The 22,117-nt window shown below is 34.4% G+C and overlaps 1 protein-coding gene across 1 annotated transcript in view; it reads right to left on the reverse strand.

The window, feature by feature from the left end:
• The window catches only part of PHIP (PHIP subunit of CUL4-Ring ligase complex), an 87,914-nt gene that overhangs the window by 65,132 nt on the left and 665 nt on the right, over positions 1–22,117 (reverse strand). Inside the window, exons 2-6 of the mRNA XM_034431856.3 lie at positions 21,972–22,030; positions 21,850–21,879; positions 21,587–21,646; positions 5,307–5,457; positions 5,121–5,219 (exon numbers count right to left, since the gene is read on the reverse strand). Coding sequence (XP_034287747.2) covers positions 5,121–5,219; positions 5,307–5,457; positions 21,587–21,646; positions 21,850–21,879; positions 21,972–22,030 — 399 coding nt within the window. The remainder of the gene's footprint in view (positions 1–5,120; positions 5,220–5,306; positions 5,458–21,586; positions 21,647–21,849; positions 21,880–21,971; positions 22,031–22,117) is intronic.

A 22,117-nucleotide genomic window follows, 5' to 3' on the forward strand; every position in this document is an offset into this window, starting at 1 on the left:
ATGGTCACTAAATGAACTGTTGTAAGTCGAGGACTACCAGTCCACTAGGTACCTAGTGATAGATACCTACCACTTCATAGGTCTCAACAATGGAAACAAACCGAAAAATTATTGCACTTTGAAAAATCACAGATCTGACCAATATATTTCCCTTAGAGTGAAAGATGCTCAGTTATTAGCAGCCATCCTTGTAAGGAGAACTTGGACTAGAAACAATTATCAACTTCTAAACAGACTGCAATAATATGAAAATACCTTTGAGTATAATTCATCTAATTAAAATGTAACAATTAAATTCTTGATCTATTTGATCAAGTGCAAGGCAACTTAAGGAAGTACTTTCTATATAGATGCCTATATAGATGCCTATGCTCTTTTAGACTATATAGATGCCTATGCTCTTTTAGACTTGATGTTTGCAAGTAAAACCACAGCTTAATTTGCCATGGATCACTATGTGTCCAATTATTTCAATACAGATTGTCTGATTAAAATCTTGTCAGACAAGCACACAGGTAGTTCTTCCTTAAAGACCATTCGTTCTGCAATTATTTAAAGTTATGTGGTCACATTATCAAAATTCAGACACTTGGCAGTCTATCAGTACTTACCAGCAAGGCAGCCGAAAGGGCAGAAATAGTGGGAGATAGAAAGCTGGGGGTGGGGGGAGGAAAGGATGCAGTCCCTACTTCACCAAGGTTCAGGGCAACCAAGCCTGGAATGGCTTATATAATGGAGGGTCCTCACTTAGTGACTGGTGGGATTTGGTTAACAAGGAAAAGAGGGAGTGCTGGGATTGCAGTTGCTTAGTAATTCAGTCATGTGCATCATTTAGTGGTCCCAATTAGAATTGTAACTTAAGGGCTACCTGTATGGCACCTTGACTTGTCAAATTACTAAATATTTAGTGATTATTACCATTTTTTCTCCTACTACTTAAGATGCCATTCTAATTACTATAACTGATTGACTTTCCTCAATGGAGATAAAAATGATTTTTATTTATATACTTGCATGTCATGTCAAGCCAAAACTCCTTGTTTAATAAACAAGCACATGTGGGTTATTCAGTCTTACCTTAAGCATTCCTGGTTAAAGCCCCGAAAAGGATTGTTTTATGTTATATTTAAGCTCTGTATTAAGATCATAATCTATTTTTTCCTGCTGGCTTCTATAATTCTGTTTCTTTGAACATACTTAACATAATCCTGGGATAAAACAAATGAAGCTATTTCCTCCGGCTTTCTTTAATTACTTATGGAAAGTTAGATATTTTTTTTTCAAATACTGCCATCTGCTAGTTCATATATTTTAAATCATGAATCCCAGGTTACTTCATAGTGATATATTATGATTTTTTCTACATGACCAATGATATTTATATCAACAATAGTGCATAATTACTAGCAAATCAAAATATTTTATTAATTATATAAGCTTTAATGTAACTCAATTTATTCTGGATTCTATTGTCATTAGCAAAGCATCATAATCATACTTAGTTGATACCTTATCAGGACAAAGAGCAAATTCAGAGCTTTTTTATTTACCAAATAAAAACTACCAAAACCAGAAAAATCAAGCATTTCCTACTTTTAAGCAAAAAGTAACTATTTGAAGACAAACTGTTCTGATAATTTCATGGAAATTATTCTTTAAAATGGTTGCAACAATTTATTATTTTGTTTTTTCAGTAGAAATAAGCAGCGTGCCTTTGACATGTCCCATTTGCAAAATGATCTTTTACATTTCCACTTTTCCAAACAATAGTGTCATAGATCAATGGTTTATATGTTGCATTATCAAATATTCTACAATTAACGTATTTGATTTCATAATCGTAATATATTCTGTATACATCCCATACTGACATACAATATAAATGGTTGCTACATGTTACAAAAAAGCCAAATGCAGTCCAAGGCTGCATTAACAGAGGGATAGAATCAAGATCACATGAAGTGTTAGCACCACTTTATAAAGCCTGGTAAGACCACACTTGGAATATTACATCCAGTTTTGGTCATCATGATACAAAAAAGATGTTGAGACTATAGAAAGAATACAGAGAACAACAAAGATGATTAGGGGACTGGGCATACATACAAAGAACGGTTGCAGAAATTGGGTATGTCTAGTTTAATGAAAAGAAGGACTAGGAGTGACACGACAGCAGTGTTTTAATATCTAAGGGGCTGCCACAAAGAACAGGGGGCCAATCTATTCTCCAAAGCACTTGAAGGCAGGACAAAAAACAATGGATGGAAACTAAAGAGAAAAAAGAGAATCAACTTAGAACTAAGGAGAAATGTCCTGACAATTAAGAACAATTAATGACTTGCCTCCAGATGCTGTGGATACTCCAATACTGGAGCTTTTTAAGAAGGGATTGGACAACCATTTGTCTGAAATGTTAGGGTTTCCTGCATGAGCAGGGGTTTGAACCGGAAGACCTTCAAGGTTCCTCCAACGTTATTCTGTTAATTTCTAAAAAAAAAACTTAAACGTTTTTCTAAAAAAATCTTAAAACATTTTTGTTCAGCCTCAAAATTGATTAAAATAGAATAGCTCCAGTGGCACATTTATACGTTATTAAGAAATTTATGTCAACTATCTCAGCTAGTAATTTTAATTTTTAAGAGCAGACAAATTTTAATTAATTCTCTATAACTCAAATTGTACAGCAAATTCTAATGTGATTAATATGCCTATTCAATGTTATTAAAACCACAAATAAATGCAGCAGCAACAATAGCAACAAAACTGTTTTCTTACTCAAGAGACTATTCAGATATAATTTAAAGTGTAATTCAGAAGGCACAAACTATTAAGATACAATGCTTTTCCCCAACTTTTTCTGCCATGTGCAAGGATAAAAAAAAATCAAAATATTCTACTTATAATTTTTTACAAAATGAAGTTCTGAATCTCTGAGCTTAATGAATTATGATTAGTTAAACATAGTTTAACTTCAGTTCAGCCAAGGCAGGAATATCAGTCATTGGAAGTCATCTCTGTATTAAGTAATTCTTGCAATTCTGACATAAACATGAATTCTGGTTGTTTTTTAAACCAGGAGTGAACGATCTAATCTAATGTATCAAGGAAGGTTTCTCTACGGTGTAAGAAAGCATTCTAAAGGCATGATGCTCTTTTTACCTCCCCAGTTAAAATGTGGAAGGAAATTATTGCCTTGTCATATCTTTCCTAATCTTTTATGGAACAGAAAAATCTTGGGACCATGAATGCCAGATCTGTAAAGCTACATGAAAGCATGCTCTTATATCATTAGGATATTTTAAATTCAGTTTACATAGTTGCTCATTCACCAATCAGTAGAAACAATCAGCTGATTAGCCTCTTTATTTGCATCTAGAAGCACAATGAAAGCCAATGTATCTCATAGAGCAGATGGAGAGCCCAAGCACACTGAGGTTTACCCACAACCGCCCATGCCACTGCAGCTTTTGCATGTTCTTCAAGGTCAGCCCCATGTGCAACACTTTTCAGGAATCTACTTGGGAGGTGATCAAGGCATAAGTAATCATGACAATGCCTTCTGGTCCAGAAAAAAGTCCTCCTGACCATGGTTGCCACCTACTACTCAAAGAGGAGCTATGAATCCAGGAGGACCTCCATGTTGTGCACTGGTTCTGTTTGGAATAGTGCAACTTCACCCAGAACTAAGGATGGAATATACTCAGATCTAGTGAGCCCTGAAATCTAAAACTCCTCAATTTTGCTAACCCAGCTCAGAGACCTAACTGAAAGGTTCCAGGTACAGATAATCCTTATTTACCAATAGTAATTGGGACCAGGAACTAAGTTAAACTACACAGTTGTAAAGAGTGACAGTTCCAGCAGTCCCAGTAGTTACTGTTAGATGAATCATGTGCAATCTCAGCATCCCAAAGTCACATGATTGCCATTTGCAACCTATTGTCAACTTTTTCATTGACTTTGCTTGTTGGAAGCTGACAGTGAAGGGCGTAAATGGCAATCATGTGATTATAGGATGCTGCAATATTGTAATTGTGAGCAAGATACCAATAGTCCAAATACGCAATCAGAAGACATGTGATAATGCTGCAATGGCTGCGACTACAAGAACAATTATAGGTGCCCCTTGTTCAACAACATCATAACTTCAAATTATTGCTGAATGAATAGTAGTGAAATATAACCCAATTCTTATAAAGTTTGGGGAACTTCAGAATCAAGGCCTGATCCTTCTAAAACAAGAGGGGGAAAATTGGTATACACTTCATTTCAACAATCCTTCACAATCCTTTAGCAATAGTATGACCAAAAAAAAAAAAATGTTATAAAAGTGGCTCCTGATACCAAAATGTTGTTTGGAGGAGAGAGGTCAAAATTCTCAACAGCACTTGACTACTGCTTTCAAAAATAATATTCAAACAATGATCTCTTAGGTTTGATCTAGTGTTAATTTTTTAGATACATAAATAAGCTTTAGTCTTACAGTGACTAAGATTTAATCTTTCTTACAAATTGGGAAATTGTTTTGAAACAAGTATTGTAAAGTTTAAAAAATAACAATTTTGTAACAGTTCAACCAGAACTCAAAAAATTTACATAGTTGGGCCCAAAAAGTAACATTTAAAATAAACCAAAAAATATTAAAATGTATCATAGTATGGTTAAGGAAGCAACTCTAGGTCTAACATATCAAAATTCAACAGGGAATGGAGCTAAACGGTAGTCTTTAGAACAAATTCCCTAACTATGTTGTTCCTAGATATCTATGTGCAACTGATCTACCCTCTTGTTGATGTGTATAAAATATGGTTTCTGACATGTAAAGAGACACTTTCAAATATTTAGAGAGGCCACATTCAGGATTTCAACTCATGTGGGGGGGGGGGGAGAGATGAGAGTTATTCTATGCTATTAAGTTATTTTCAGATAGGCTTCCAAATACATACAGAAATATCCAGTCAGTTCTGGTTGGTTAAAACTGTTTCTTAAAACCTAAAATCAGATTTAACATGCACAATTTTTTAAGAAACCTACATAGGAGAAGGTACATGCCAAAAACTATCATCACAGATATGGTATTACATTGCCAATATTCTACAATTATGTAATAACATTCTTACCTATACTGGGAGGACTGCCATAATTTATTGGTGACTCTGGAGGTCTCCCACAATGCAATGCAGCAAGAGCAGATCCCTTCCACACAACATGTTTGCAACCTATTTAAATGTAAAAAAACAAATATAAGCATAAAAACATACAGTAAAAAAGATGATCAAGCCATTTTTCCTTTTGCATACTCATACTTTTATTTGTGCGGAGCAAAGACTGTCTTCCAGCTCCTAATAGTGTTTGAACTCCTGGGACACTTTGAGGAATTTCTTGCTCTAGAAGAGGTCCAAGTCGATGGCATATTTGCAGGAGATGATCAGGTGCCAAGTGTCTATAGTATTTTACCTGTTAATAAACAAAAAATTATTTGTACAATGTTTTACTCCCGCTTTTTAAAGAGAAAAAAGTATTTTGAAAATCAGTATGTGTATTTGGTAGTTAAGACATTGTTTTTATACCCTGCAGAGAGAACAATTCAAAACATCTATCTTTAAACAAACTATAAACTACTAAATTTAAATCACTCTCCCTCAGTAATTTAATCAACCCACCTCACAGGGTTGATGTTGGGAAAATAGGAGGAAGGTGGTGTGCTGAATATGTTCACTGCCTTGAGTTATTTGTAAAAATAATAAAGTCAGTATACACATTAAATAATTTGCTAAAAACCATTATTTTAACAGTTCATAAATCATAACATCATTTTCATTTTAATCATTACAAAAGTAATAACAAATATAGGATAACATTAACTGACAATATTTGTATCATTAAAAGAATGTTCATAATCTTTATAAAATGATGCACATACATTAGCAGTCCCATTTCTTTATTACATAACAACAATTGGAGTTAAGGCATAGCGAGTTACTAATAATCTAATAAATTCATGGAAGTTTATGAATTTTAACTATGAAATTCCTGGTTTCTACTACACATTCCAAGTAATTATAGTATATTAATGACGTTCCTACATAATAAAAGGATGCTTGCTTTTCTCTAATATTTCAGAAATTGTTTTCTTGAAAATAAAACTCCATTTTCAAGATTCAGTTTAAATCCTTTTGACAATGTTCACAAAAAATATTTAAGTGTAAGCTATAAAGGTGAATAAACTCATATAAGACATTTCACATGATATAGTACCGTAACATATTCTAATAGTTACTGTAATAAGTGAAATTTCTCTTATTATTTCAATCAGACCCAATTTGAATAAGCAGAATTTTACTTGAACTAAATTGAAGATTACTTCCTTTGACACAGGAGCCCATTTGAGATTAGATTTTTGCCCTCTGTAATCTAGAATGGGAAAACAACACTGATTTGTTTTTTTTAAAACACCTTTTCTCTGAAGAAGTAAAGTATTGATAAAATTGTGGGGGATTTTTAGCAGAAGTTACATTTGCTGGCTAAACTACTTCTTCTCTACAGATTAACCATATTAAATTTCCGCTAAGCGAGATTTTTTAAGGAAGTCTTTATGACTGAATAAGGTCTGTGAATCCTGCCTAGTTCTCGGTGCATAACACTTGTAAAAGATTTATATATTATAAACGTGCCATATGAACAAAAACTTAACTAATTACAAAGGAACCAGAATTTAGACTCACTTTTATTTAAGTTCGAAAATTATTCGAACAGAAAATTAGCTATTAACATATTATACTTTTTAGATAGAATTAGACAATATTTGCTGGCATATCTATCTCTTGTGTAGAGACATATCTTCCTTAATTTCAGTTAAGAAAGGGAGGTAGATGATTACACTAAGGGGATTACTAACTTGGGGTAGTAAAAATATATATAAAAGACTCTGCAGCAATGAAAATGGCAGAAAGGAATTCGTTTCAATGGATCTATTTGAGTTGTACAATTTCCTACATAAGTGAAAGTGTAACTACTTTAGAATTTACATCCATTTACATCCATTCACAGTCTAGAATTCTGTGAACTGTAAAGGTAGATATTATCCATTCATTCAAGGCATTACAGCAAGTCAAGGAGTCAAAGTAAAAAAGAAATGTGCACTGTGATGTCACAAAACATGTACCACCCCCTTATGTACATGTTATGCTGCAATGTAATGACAAAAAGGGTGGAATTTGTATCATTAATACTGGAATGACTTTCTTTCTTGTGGGTGTTAATGCTTTCATGAGTGGTTTAAATCCAATGCCACCTTTTTATTTTACAACTAGTTCTCAGTACAAAACCCCAAGTGCAAAAAGTTCCTCTAAATGCAAGCTTCAGAAATCAAGAAAAGATTTTAACTGTATTCAGAAAATTTAGCTCTGAATTTGGGTTCTGTAGAAAGTATTTTTTTCTCTCATTCCCTTTGGCATCATACCAGTTATATACATAGAGCAATATCTGGTGTGATATTCTTTTAACAAATGGCTTTCCTGAGTGAACAATTATGTAAAAAAAACCAAATATTTAAAAATGTGTGCACATCTGCATGTCTCTTCTCCCAACATTTTAGTTCTAAGGTTAATGTATTTTGAATCCAAGAAAATGCAACACTTCTCTCCAGATAAAAAAATGTTCATTATTATTTTAATTGTCACATGGAAATGTAATTATCCAAGTGCATCAGATATCTAGTGAAGTCAGTTTACATTATAATCAGAAACTCTCTACTCCAGAAGTGTTATGCCTTTTCTTTAAAGGCCTTTTCCTCCCAAGGGTTTGGCTGTGTTAAACTCTCTCACACTGCAGAACTGAAGCAAAAGGGAATACTTAACAGATTATTATTTTATTTCTTTTGTAATCCAAGTTTCCTTACATTTATCATTGAATTGTATGCCCAAATGACTCAATTTGATCAAACCAAATGAATACTAAGAGGAAAATAAGCTTAAGTAAAGCTCATTCAAGATAGCAACTTCTTTAAAATATGTTGGCTATGTTTTTGCAAAATGTTGGCTATGTTTCTATTGAAGTCTGTGCAAACTGCCACAAACTCATGTGCATATAAATCACAAGACATTCAGCATGTAAAATAGCTTCTTTTGAGAATACTGTACAATGAATTAAATGTAAATAATTTGTACATTTAAAAAAAAAATACAATAAATCTTTATCATGACCCATGATAATTGGGATTAGCACCATCAGATGAAGAAGAGATGGTAAAAAGACCCAGCGGGCCTGGCAGCTGAAAATTTAAATTGCTGTACACAGAGGCTAACTTTGTTTATCTCAATCCAATAAAATCAAGTAAGAATTTATTACAACTTTTTTTACGTTTTAAAAATTTAGGGACAGATGTCCAAAACATAAACTAGAGATGAACAGAATTTCATAGTGCCAAAAATACAGCATGGAGGAAGAATTATTCCAACTCTTGGAGTAAAAAGCACAAAAAACTGGAAAACCAACAGATTCAACTACAAACAAAATGGAAATCAAGATTTGTCTGCTATGAAAACACAGGGAAAGGGAATTATTTTCTTTGGTATTTTCTATATTTTTTCCACAAAAAAGCAAGTTTAGGAAAATAGTACTTTCTATTAAGTTATACATAAATATAGAAAATGTTTATATAGTACATAACCAAAATGATATAACAGGAAGATTTTCATATAAGAATTTTAACAGTATGACATCACAAAAATTCCCATACATGTTGTCAAACATTTTGGTAAAATCTCTGAATGCAAGGGCAATCGTACTAACTATTCACAAGGGGAGGAAGAACCCAATCTTTTAAGTTTGTTCATAAGCTTCTGTTCCCAAATGCAACCAAGCCTCAAAGCACAAGAGTATGGAAGATGTTTGAAGATGCATTTGTATCTTTAAAACTGCATATACTTTGTTCCACATTGTTTTGTTTTTCCTGAATTCCCCTCCTTGCAGTATTTTTTCCTACTGACTCAAAGTTTAAAGCAATCTACCTCTTTACTTTAAAATATTGCCTTTTCCATGTCTGAAAGACACTTGTGCAACCAATACTGAATATGCCAACTGACCTTTATAAGAGAAATTTGGTCTAACACCAACGTTCAAAAACATTGGAATCGGACTTCCTGTTTGCTGTTGGCCGCCGCCAGACGTTCCTTTGGGATCGTCAGCTTCCACTGCCTGTCAGAGCCGCCTTCACAACGGAACGGCGGCTCGAAAAAACTCCGTTTCCATGAGGAAATGGAGATAGAGCCGGTAGGGGTGGGTAGAACTCTCTGCAGAGTCCCAAAAGTTTTTCTTTTACTTTTGGGATGGAGCGGATGAGATGCCCCATATCCCCAGCCGCTGCTCCGGGCTTTGGGAGACCTCTGCTAATGCAGAGCTAGGCGTTCAAAGCAAGCTTGCGAATTTGACAGATTACTCAAAGAAAATGTGAGCTGGACCTGTAATACTGAAGCGCAAGTATTTTACTTATCTTTTTTAAAAATTACCTAAGAGAATAGAGGAAGAGAAAGAGGAAAAAAGTTTTTTTTTTAAAATGACGTCTGCCGCGGCTGGAGAAGAGTTTGAGAGGGAAAGTTCTTCCGTTTTTTATTATTACAATGTAGCGGAATAAATACCACTGGCTACATTTGTAGACAAACTCCGCTCCTGTTTTTGTTTTTCTCTTTTTCCCCTGGAGGTCTGATTGTTGCTGGCTGGAAGTCTTTTGTCTTGTTTTTTTTTTTTTTTCCTTCTAACAAAACATGGCACTGAGGCTTGTGAAGTCAGACAAGCAAATAGGTGGGGGGGATTCCACCACTAAGAATTTAAAGGAACAAGTTTTAACTCTTCAGTCTCAGAAACCTGATTTTAATATAATAGAATTTCTCTTAGAGGAGATTGAAAGAAGGGATGAGATTGTGAATCAGCAACTTGAAAAATTTAAGCAGGAAACTAAGGAATTGGTGAAATCCAAGTTTGACTTTTTGCACCAAAAAATTTTAAAAGCATCAGAATTCATGATTCGGCTGGATACAAATACTAATTTACTAGAGTCAAAAATGGATGAAATTCAAGATAAATTGGACAATAGAATTCAAAAAATTGAAAATGATTTGTTAAATATTCAGGATTATAGTTCAGAAGAAAAATTTAAAATGGATGCTGATCAAAAGTCTGGTAATGTAGAAAATCTGCAACAGAGGATTGAAAAAGAGGTTCTAAAGATACAATATAATTTCACAGAATATGCAATAAGACTTAGAGGTTTGCAGGAAAATAACAGAGATGATTTAAGGAAAATATCTTCTGAATTTCTAGCTGGGATTTTAAAGATTCAACCTGAGGAAGTGTTTTGTAGGATTGACAGAGCTCATCGAATAAACTCCTGGACTGCCAAGCAAAGGCAATTGCCTAGAGATGTGGTAATCTATTTTTCAGATAAAGAAATTAGGAATAAAATTGTGCAAAATTCCTTCAATTCTAATTTGCAATTGAATGGAAGAAAGATCTGGATTTACAAGGAACTCCCACCTAAGATATTAATGGAAAGGAAGAAATTTGGCTTTCTGGTGTCTGAATTAAAAAGGAGAAATATTCAATTCCGGTGGGACGTCCCAGTTGGTATTATATTGAGATATCAAGGAGAAAGATACCAGTTAAATACTGTTGAAAGAGCGGAAGAATTTTATCAAAATAGGTTGAAAATGAATTTAACGTCTTCAGACATAATACAGGATAAGCAGAAGGAGCTGGAACTAAAGACAGAGACTGTACCAGATAAAGTGCCTTTGGATTTATCGGATACCCCAGCTGGATTATCTACAAATTTGAGAGAAGTGCCATCTGATTTTAATGTGACGACTTATCAAGGCAAGGACAAGCATGTAAACCAATTAGAGGATATACAAGGGATAAAAAAGAAACGCGAGACACAAAAAATTAGGATGGAAGTCAAACCCACAAAAAGAAAACCAAAAAAGAAATAGGTTGTACAAAAATAGAAATTTCTAACCCAAGCAACAGTGAAGCCAGTGATTTTAAAATATGAATGATTATGTGAAAACATAGAGGAGGCGACGTATTGGTCAATATCATCCTGAGGATAGTGGCAGATCTCTGCATTGCCGTAATTTTGGGACATGGAAAGAGCCTCAAATTGATGGTTTTGAATTATCTACTTTGAAATTTCTTTTTGTGTTGATAAATATATTATAATTATCTTGAATTATAAGGCAAGAGAATCACGTTGGGACATGCAGAAGATCGGGTTGTTACCCAATACGATGATGGAAATTAATAATCCTGATGAAACCCACAATTATTATTATATGGAATATAATTATAATGTCACTCGGGTGGTTGTTTTTACTTTTATATATATAAGAAGAGGTTCACTACTGACGGGGGCAGATATGATTGGAGATCTTGAATAAACTGTTGCATCAGCAAGCTATGTTACCCTATTATGGATGTTGGTTTTAACAATCCAGTGGAAAGACTTCAAGAAGATATTATATGGACTATAAATTTAAAGTTATTGTCTTTTCTTTTTTTATTTAGATATAATGGAATATATATATATATATTTTTAAGTAGTGTGGGCAGTGAATTAAAGATATCAAGAATTGTTGTGTATGGTAAATTTGTAAGACAGTGGGTGAATAAGCTAGCTACAGACTGATTAGTTTAAGAAAAGGGATTTTTAAGTGATACATGTAGGGGAGTGGAGGAAATGGATAGAGTGGAATAAATGTTAAATTAGATTTTATGGGGAGCCCGCTTTGAAATGTTATTAAAGTAGGACTTATCGTATAGTTTTAAAGTGGAAGGTGGTTTTGAATTGTTGCAATAATGTATAGATATAAAACACTATTATGCTAAATTAGAAGTTATTTTATAATAGTTATAGTATAATGTGTTTGTTTTTTTTTTTTTGTTTTTTTCTCTTCTTCTTTTCTGAAATGTATGGATAAAGGGGGATTTATAATACTTTTAGTAAGTAAAGGTCAGTATTTTGAGGAGGGAGTAAGTAATCTGTTATGAATTAGGGGGTTTTTTTTTGTTACGAAGAAGTCACAGGGGGGGAGGGGTGGGGAGGGGGGGTTAGGGAGGGGGGGAGGGGGGGGAAAAAGGGGGAAAAAATTTGTATTTGAAAAACTTTTTCAATAAAAAAACATTGGAATCCACCATGATGCTTAAAATTGCAACTCATTTCAGAAACCTTAAGCAAAACCAGGAGTGATCCCAACAAAGTTCACTTATTCCAAAAACAAAAGTAAAGACAAGAAACCTGATAGGACTGTAAGTAGGAGCATGATGTAGACAGCAGTAGCTGATGCACTGATGAAAAAAATGCTGGATAGAAATACTTGGGCCCAACAAACACTACTAGCACACTGATAACTTTGCATGGAATGCATTACTCTGAAAAGGCTCCACTTCCCACAGGCCAAAATACTGACTGACTTTCCAACCAGAGCCAAGTTTTGTATCTCTCTACTGAATTTCCTGGCATTATTCCAACACTGAAAGACCTCTGATATAGGACACAGCTTCCTGGTTGATGCTGCTAACTAAAATCAGTTATAGAGTGAAAAAATAATAGTCAACCATAGACTTTAAAGAATCGTTGGTGCACATCTGTACATCTAAGTAGTTATAACCACAACATCCATTTATCCAGCCTTTGTCCAGTGCTTGAAGGAAAAAAAAAAAAGAGCACTCTGATTACCAGACTCAAAACAGCAACAACTGTAGGATGGCAAAGATGGTGAGCCGCCTCTCTGAGGGCAGAACCATCTGAAGCAATGGTAGTTTTTGTACTAAATCTCGATGGAAAAGTAACAACAGATACAGATATTCTCAACTCATCTCAGGTCTCTTTAACACATATCAATCAGAGTTTTAAAAAAAATTCACTTGTTCGCTTTTTTAAGTCAGAATGCCAAGTGGGAAGAGATAGGATTAGCCCTTATTGAAGTGGTATATAAAAGTATAGAAGGAAATACTACAAATCTTCCAAAATGCTGCCACGATGAGGAGGGTTAAAAAGCACACATACAGACGCACACTCCACTGACTCTTTACTGAAAGGTAGTTTTTGCTCTGCCATACATGAAAATCCAATCTTTGCCATTATGGCTTTAAACCCAAAACAAGCTTTCAATTATTTCTTTTGCTAGTTTAGATGTCAATAATACTGCAGGATTCTAACCATCTGTAACACCATTACATTTTTCAAGAACATGAAACATCCAATTTTCTTCTTATAATGTAAACTACAAAACAAACCGCTTTCAAAACTTTTAAAATATAGCAATTTACTTGTTTTCTCCCTTTTCCTTATCTTTTCTCTCTTCTACCATGTCATTTGGAGTAAATATTTTCTTTAGAACAGGAATACCATAAATTAGACAAATTTAAATAAATCACTTAGGCATTTCTGCATCCTCTTCTTAAACTTCAAAAGAGTGATTAAAAGAAAATCTGTGTTAACCTAATACACTCCCAACATAAAAGCAGCTGGAATTATTAAACTCAATGAGACTTATTATAGAGCAAGCACATATAAATTTGTTTCTGTATAGACAAAAATAATTGTCATGAGGAGTCAGTTAATTTTCTAAATGGGATTTATATCCATAAATTCAATAAATATTAATTTTATTTCAGATAAATATTGGTGCTATATAAGTATACACACACAAAAAAAGTGATAAACTGGTAGAAAAGCCATACTCACCATATTAGAATTAACTTTGAAGAGAAATGGATGGGGGAGGAGTAAAATTGGGACTTTGCTATATAGTACCGGAATAAGATAATTCATTTAATCTATACTATCTGATTATTAATAAATTATTATCAGCTTAATAAGGCTGAATTCCAGTACAGGAACTGCTTGATTTACAACAGTTCATTTAGTAACCAAAGTTACAACAGCATTGAAAAAAGTTATTTATGACCATTTTTACACTTAAACCATTGCAGCATCTCCATGGTCACATGATCAAATTTCAGATGACAATTGGCAATTGACTCATATTTATATGACAGTTGCAGGTTCCCTGGGTCATGTGATTATCTTTTGTGATCTTTTGACAAGCAGATAATATGGAAGCCATGTTCAGTTAACCACCTCATTACTAATTTAACAACAGCAATGATTCACTTAATGACTGTGGCAAGAAAGGCCATAAAATGGGTAAAATTCACTTAGCAACTGTCTAACTTAGCAATAGAAATTTTGGGCTCAACTGCGGTTGTAAATCAAGCTGTACTACCTGTATTGTAATAAGAAACACATCTATGCGTTTCTTCAGGTCAAGATACGGAAAACTATTTTCAATATTCAAAATATGTAATTTAAGAATCATCTGTTAACCACTGGCATTTTCTGTTGAGTCATACTCTTCTTAGAATATACTATAAGTTTTCATTAGACAAATATTTTTGTTTTCTATACTAATTCTTTCTTCCCAAACATAACCATGTAGCAAGAGAGGCCAGAAGAAAAAAGTCAGTGCCAGGCCAGCAGAAATCTATGAGTTAACTCTACATACTTTTTTCACACTGTCACATCTATCCCCATCTGGCTAGCAAAGAAGCAAAAGTTTCCCTGGCTCTAGTCTCCATTCCTGGTGTATATATGTATGTGTGTATGTATGTGTGTATGTATGTGTGTATGTATGTGTATGTATATATATATATATATATATATATATATATATATATATATATATATATACACACACACACACACACACACAAACCCAGACACATATACATTTGTTATTTATGTACATTAACTCTATTATGTATTTTATACTCATTTAATTCCTCTTCACTCAATGCGGCTCAGGCATGCCAAAAAGGCTGGACACAGCTGTTCTAAAGTGTTTTTTTAATGGGGGGGGGGGGCTTTTAAAATAATGCAATTATCCATGACCATAGCATGCTATGACTGTACTAACAGAACTTCTGTTGTACATGGGAGAAGAGAGAAACACTTGCTGTTCTTTTCAGTCAGCCCTGCTCAACTCTCCTAGATGAAGCACAATTGTAACTTCTAGGCCTCAGGAATAGTGATTATGGAGCTTCATTACACCCCACTTCTCTCATTAACCTGCTGAATAATATTTTTCCAAAGTCCAGCAAATGACTGTTCTGTTAAACATTGAGGAAAAATGGGTTGAGCTCCTACCACTCACAAAAAAGTAAAATTAGAAGGTGTCCATCCATCTTAAAGATAATCAAATATTTCAAAGTATAGAGTACATCTGAAATTTTAACACACATCTCCAAAAGAAAAAAACACTACTTAAATAAACCACTATTGGTTGAATATACAAATTTACAAACCATAGTAGCTGGTTTCATACTGTCAAATAAATGTCAGTTAGTGTCAAATCCTACAGTTGTCACTACCAAAATAGCAGGAACTACTGTGGCAATATAGGGTAAAATAGAATTTTAGAAACTGAAAAAGGAATTTCACACTTGCATTCAAGTGAGTTAATTATGTTAGACCTGCTTTGCAATGTTTATTCCAGACTTCTTTCTACCTGGGCTACATAGTTTATGAAATAAGCTGCCAACTGACCCACTCTCTATTTTTGACCAATTCCTTTCCCAACTTCCCCCAATCTCTCATAGTTAATATGATTTGTGAGTAACTGAATTAATTATCCCTTAAATTTTAGCTATTGGACATTCCATAGTAAAGCAAAATATTATGCCAGAGAAGGCTCACATCATTTTCCCAAGACTGTTTCTGACATATTGAGGGCACTTCCAAGCATATGAAAGGATTTTTTAAATCTTCTACTATGACAATACTTTAGTTTTTATATTTTTTTAATCTTCTACTAAGCTTCAGGGAAGTTTAATAACAAAATCAGAAAAGGGCCCTTTAAACAATCTAGCCACATCCTCCAGAGGAAGTGGAGGTATAAACTGCAGATTATGGATCCACATATAATCCAACTGGGATTATTTTTGTGTTGAAACAATGTCTCATGTGATAGAAATTCAGTGAACTACACAGTTTTGTCCTTAGTTGTATTTTCAGTTATCCTCAACTTAGCTTGCCGTTCCTAATTTTTTTTTCTTGCCCAGGTCCCATCTATTTAGCATTTCACCCAATTAGGGTATCTGACTGTTCTACTAGGACCAGATTTCCCCTACATATATCCAAGTTGTCAGATGCTATTGGATTTCCTTGCAAAGCAGGATTTTGAATTTGTAAATAGCTAGCTGATCTGAAGAAATGCTATGGATATGCCATTTGTTCATATTTTGTTCACAATAAGGGGAAGACAATGAAACATTCTTGTGTGAATGTGGTTCAGTATGTTCTTCCTATCACACAAACTCCAGAGTAAAGGATTTAGTTTTCCTTTCTGGCCAGCTCAACTACCTGTTCTCCATCTTAGTTCCCAAAATTTGGCAGCTAATATACATCATCTGAGATGCACTCTGAAAACTTTGTTCTTCCTCAGGAAGCATAATCAAGAGGTCCAAATTATAAATGATAAAGGATTTCATTTATCAATTGCTGTTATAATAAGCAAGAATAGTTGTAGACTGTTAATCATTTTCAAGGTTAAACTTTTCAAGAAAAATAAAATCATGGTACATGCATGGTATTAAATCCCATTTTACAAGAATTTGGCTCTAAATAATATGAACATGTGCAGGATTATACTGAATCTATATTTACCTTTTAACTTGTAAAAAAAGTTGCTAGCTATCCAATAAATTCTAAGTCAAGAATTGAAGCTAAATGTCTGTAAAGTCAAATCTACTCACAGAACCAGAGAGAACAATTACTTCTTCCTTACATACACTCTCAAAATATGGTGAAAATGATCTCTTAAAACCTCAAATTTTAAGTGTACAGGGAGTTACATTTAAATTAATTTTGTACTTCCACTGGCAGACAAAAAGTATTCTTAGCAATATTTTACAGTAGCAGTATTTTATTCATTTAGAATAAGTAAATTACTCTCCATATCACACTTTCTTTTTATTACAATGTAACTTATATATCTGTAAAGAATTTAACAGCAGTGAACACTACATAAAAAGTAACAAATCTCCAATTCACAAACATACAGACCTAATCTGGTGTCTATGGACAACACTACATCTTTGTACTTCCCCCTAGGTTCTAATAGAGTTCCTGAACCATTTCTTTTTTCTTGAAATTAAAATAACTAGGCAGTAATTGGAATACATCAAAGTGAAGCTCAAGTCTAAAGCTGTTTACTTCCAACCATGCTACCAGATCTCACATGGAGCCTGAAACTATTTTAGAATATAAAAAAGGTAGGTGAATATGAACAAGCCTTTTGCTTTGAAATGTACATAGAAAACAAAACACACTGGGAAATACTAGGAAATATTTTGAAAGGTTAAAAATGATGCAGGGGAGGAGACTATATCTATGCAGTATACAGTGAGCCTTTGGGAGAATGTTTGGGTTTTGTCTCTGTGGACCACTAAAGATAAAAGTCATGTTTGGTTTTAGTGGTAGTACATATTTTGCCTCACTGTGTTTCTCAGATTATCAACAATGTACTTTCTGTAAAATGGATTTCCCACTAAGCTTTATGTACTCTGATTTTTATCTTTCACACCTAAGCTCTCTTCATACTGAGATGCACAGACAAATTACTTGGACTTTGTTAGTACATGATCTTCAGTATAATTGTGTTTGGGAATTAGTTTTATTTTCTTTTAGCCTTTACTTATTTGTCACCACCATGGCAGTCATTTTGTTAAAATATGATTGGTTTTCTTAAAATTATAAATACGACCACGGAGAAGGGGGGGGGAGACCTTTAAACATTTTAAATAATCAGCAAAATAGTTTTCCATTCTCAGGTTTTAAAATTTAGCCCCATGAAGTATGAAATTTTTAATGATTGTCCTATATTTGCTCCACAGAAATATCAAATAATTCAGAACAACTATTTTGGAAATACTTAGCATCTGCAAAACAGTGTAACATACACTTTCAAAACTGTGTAAACTCTTCACAGGATTGATTCTGCCCACTAACTCTCTTGCTGTATTTTTTGTCTTAATAGTAACTTTGATAACAGTACCTAAAAGCTAATTTTACATTGCTTTCAGTTTCACCACTTTAAAGTACCCAGTCTTAAGAAAGAATACATATTTCCTGCCTACTGAAGAAAATCATCCATATTTAATGTAGATGTTGCATTAAAACTATGCAATTGTTTATCTAACACTTCAAGACAAGTACTTCAGTGCATGTGGAATTTTTCCAATGTTTCAAAAAAAACAAAAAGAAAAAAAGAATGGACTGTTTTGGATTGGTATATTATACAATCCCTTCTGAATTTCAGCCTCTTCAATGGTGACATACGAAGACCTGTAGAACTATGGAAAGTATGTATGTCACCTTGAGCTTCTGGAAAAAGCACACACACACTGCTGCTTTTTTTTTTTAAATAACATATCCTGGAGGGGGTGGTCAGTTTGAAAGTTTGAAAGTCAGGGAGGAGAAAAATGGATGTCCAAATCCTCTAAAAAATTAGAATACTTTCAGCATTTGATTAATTTTAAGGGACAAAACTATTATATAAGATAAAATCACTATACCATGATCTACAAATTATAGGGGCTGAATTCCATAACATATCAACCCAGATAACTCACATTATTGCTCAGCATGTCATGTGAACCAGATCACTAGGCTAAAAAAATTAAGCAAAACAATTCAGATCTGAGATAAGACGAACATCTATTAACAATTTATATTTCCATCTATTTCATTCTGCATTTTTCTATGATTTTTCATCTATAATAATAAAAAAAGTTGTCCTCATATTCTAAAAACTCCACTGACTTAACTGGGAACTGATAACTGGTTCTTATCAATATTTTAAGTAGCATGCCAAGATTTATTTTTTTCTGCAACATGATTCCCTTGTAATATGATCAATAAAATACTTATACAGTTGAAAATAAATTAATAGAGGTAACATAGCACTATCCTTTTAACTTTTCTAAAGTTTGCTAGTAAAGCTGAATATTGCTGCCCAAGAACACATTAATTCATTTGTGACAATTCAAACATCAGTTAATATGTTAGCTAAACTGGAATAATTTTGTTTGGAAAGCAATATATGCTTTCATTTGATTTTTATAGTCAGAACTATGCTATTTATATAAGAAAGATCATAATACTGCTGTTCAACTGAAATAAACTTTTAACATGAACTACACAATTTAGCACTGATAAATCAATGATAAATGATAACATTTATATAAGAATAGAGATTAATGTCTCAAGAATGCATAAAAATATTAAATGATTAAAACCACCTTTAGTAGCATTTATTTATAAGATGCATTTTTAAAAAATCAAAAGATAAATCTTGCATGTACATCAACCTAAATATATTACTTTAGCTACAGATTTTGTTCTAACAATTCTTAATAAACTAAGTTTTAAATAAGCATTAAAATATGCTCTGCAATCAGCTTGGCTAAGCCAACTAGACTGAGTTGATACAATTCCTAAATAAAATAAAAATGTATTGTTTACTTAATAAGCACCCTTATGATCACTGATTTCTGAAATTGAAGCAGGTAGCCAGCAACAAAATGTTGCTTTAAAAATGTAAGCAGCTGTACATAAATTTTACCGTGCATTTATCTTCTCGCATTCCTTATTAGTTATGTACTCTATTCAAGTAGTATTATCACTAGGCAATATATTTCAAAAGCTACCTCTTCTAAATGTGTGAAATTGTACAACCCTTAAAATTAAAACAATATATGAAAAGTCATGTAGTTTAACTTCATACATAAGTTTAGATGTAATATAAAATAAACCCAATCCCTTAATCTTTACCTATTTTTAGCAAGCAGTTCATGTTCTACAAATATTTTCTACCAACAATGGTCAAACTTTAGCTAATAAGAAACTACTTTGTCACAAACAATAAATTAAAAGCTTTTGTGAGAAGGATGCCCATTTGGAAAGGAGACACTTTAAACAATCTGCATAATTTTCTGCTTTGCCATATATCTTACAATCAGCCTTTACTACCACAAAATTCATGTGAATTTTTGTAGTCCAAAATTATTAAATTATCTAAAGGTCTTGGCTTCAGAAACATTGTATCTGTCTTCAAAGGTGCCACATCATTGTATCTCTATGTGAGCTTATACTCTGGGGCAACTTTCTTCTACTTGTCAGACAAGGGCATTATAATGAATCAGAGGGGGGATGGAGGAAGAAGACTGAATTTAGTAAGCCTAGTGGCTTTTAATAGTTTGTCCCATGAGAGAAACTTGTCTTTCACAATTCGCTGTCCAACATATACCGGTACCAAAAAAAAAACAAAAAAAACTAAAGGTGGCATTGGTATACCAATATGAAAAAGAATCAAGCAAAGTTTGTCTCGTTCTTGATTCTTGAAAGAAGTCTCGATCCAATCCATAGCATGTCTATATATGATGAAATAAAATTTATTTGGCTAAAAATGTGACATGTGACAAATTATAATTCAAGGGGGAAAGTCCTAAGAAATCCATAATCAGATTTCCCTGCCTGCTCTACAAGTGAGTAAGATATTTTGTTTTTACCCTTTTGCTTTTTCCCTTCATTTAAAATCAATCAAACTCCTGACATTTCTGCTGCACAGGGGGTAAAGAGAAATACATTCAGTATGCCAGTAAAAACTTCCTTGAACTACCCAAAAAAAAACCCTCAAAACTATCCCAAACAATAGCCTATAACACATATCCATAAGTTTTCTAGCTTAGTTCCATAGATGTTCCTTCCTGAATGTGAAACAAAAAAATGTCTCTAGTTAAAACCACAATAGAACCACAAACCGATCAATTGTACATACTGCAAGCTAAGTGTGCCTTAAAACAACACAACAGTTCACATGTTTGTTTTTGTCATACCGATATCAGTTTAAGAACAACATTCTGCCCCCCACCAAATTCAGACAGAAAGAGTTAGCTGTGCAATCGTAACTTAACACTATCCGCCAGGGTTAGACGAGCAGTTTTTCTCCCAGCCTGTTTTGCTTTGTTTTCCAGCAAAATAAGAAATGGAAAACAGAATGATTTCGTCTATAAAGACTGCTTATAATTCCTCAATAATTGCACAGCCCTATTGTGTTATGTGAAATAGGACTGCATACAAGAGAGCGCTCCTACAGGCCTAGTTGGCTCACACAAGCTCTCTCTCCTTCGCTCCTCCCCTCCCGCCTCCTGCTCTCCCTGCACAACATCCATGACGTACCTTTATTTCTAGCATAGTGACTCTACGGCTCTCGCATTAGTAGGATTATTATTATTTACCCTAACTGCAGGACCCCAGACAGATGACTCCTGAGTCAACACCTGCTCGACTTAACAAAACAAACTCTCCTGTTCTCGGGCAGAAAGCAGGAGTTTAAAAATTGCCCTTATTTTTTTTTTTTTAAAGTTGCTAAAAAAAAAATTGCGGGAAATTCAATTTTTAAAGGGCTGCTTGCAAACTTTCCCTAGTACATCACACCGCACCACGCCGCCTGGCCGCTTCTCTTACTAGGCTCTCATAGCTCCTGGGATGCTCCTTTCCAGTCCAGTCCGTACGCTTGGGCAGCAGCTGGGGAGGGAAAAAGATATCGCCGGTCACTAAAAGAGACCCCCCCTTCCTTTCCCCGCCCCCCCCGCCCAGAAAACAGCCCCCGGAGAAGCCGCCCGCCCCCCGGCGAGGGGGGGAGGAGGCGAGGCCGCCGCAGCCGCTGGCACTCCGGCAAAGCGGGCGGGCAAGGGAAGAAACGCGAGGGAAGGCGCCGCACCACTTACCTCCTTCTCGGCGACTTCTCGGATCAGGACCTGGAGAAGCAACAAAAAGGGGGAAAGAGGGTCAGGGGCAGCGCGAGGGAAGTAGCCATATTCCCAGGCCCGGCCCCGGCGGCGATCCTTACCTGCGCGGCTTGCTGGCAGGGTCCGTCCTCGAGAAAGCGAGCGATGAGGAAATAGAGCTCTGCAGAGGGGAGGGGGAGAAAGGGGGGAAACACACACACACACCGTGAAAGCACGGGCGAGGCGAGGGGCGAGGCGGCCTGTAAGG

Source organism: Pantherophis guttatus, chromosome 1 (genome assembly GCF_059756535.1).
Source record: "Pantherophis guttatus breed Tessera chromosome 1, ASM5975653v1, whole genome shotgun sequence".
In the NCBI taxonomy this organism is placed as follows: Eukaryota; Metazoa; Chordata; class Lepidosauria; order Squamata; family Colubridae; genus Pantherophis; species Pantherophis guttatus.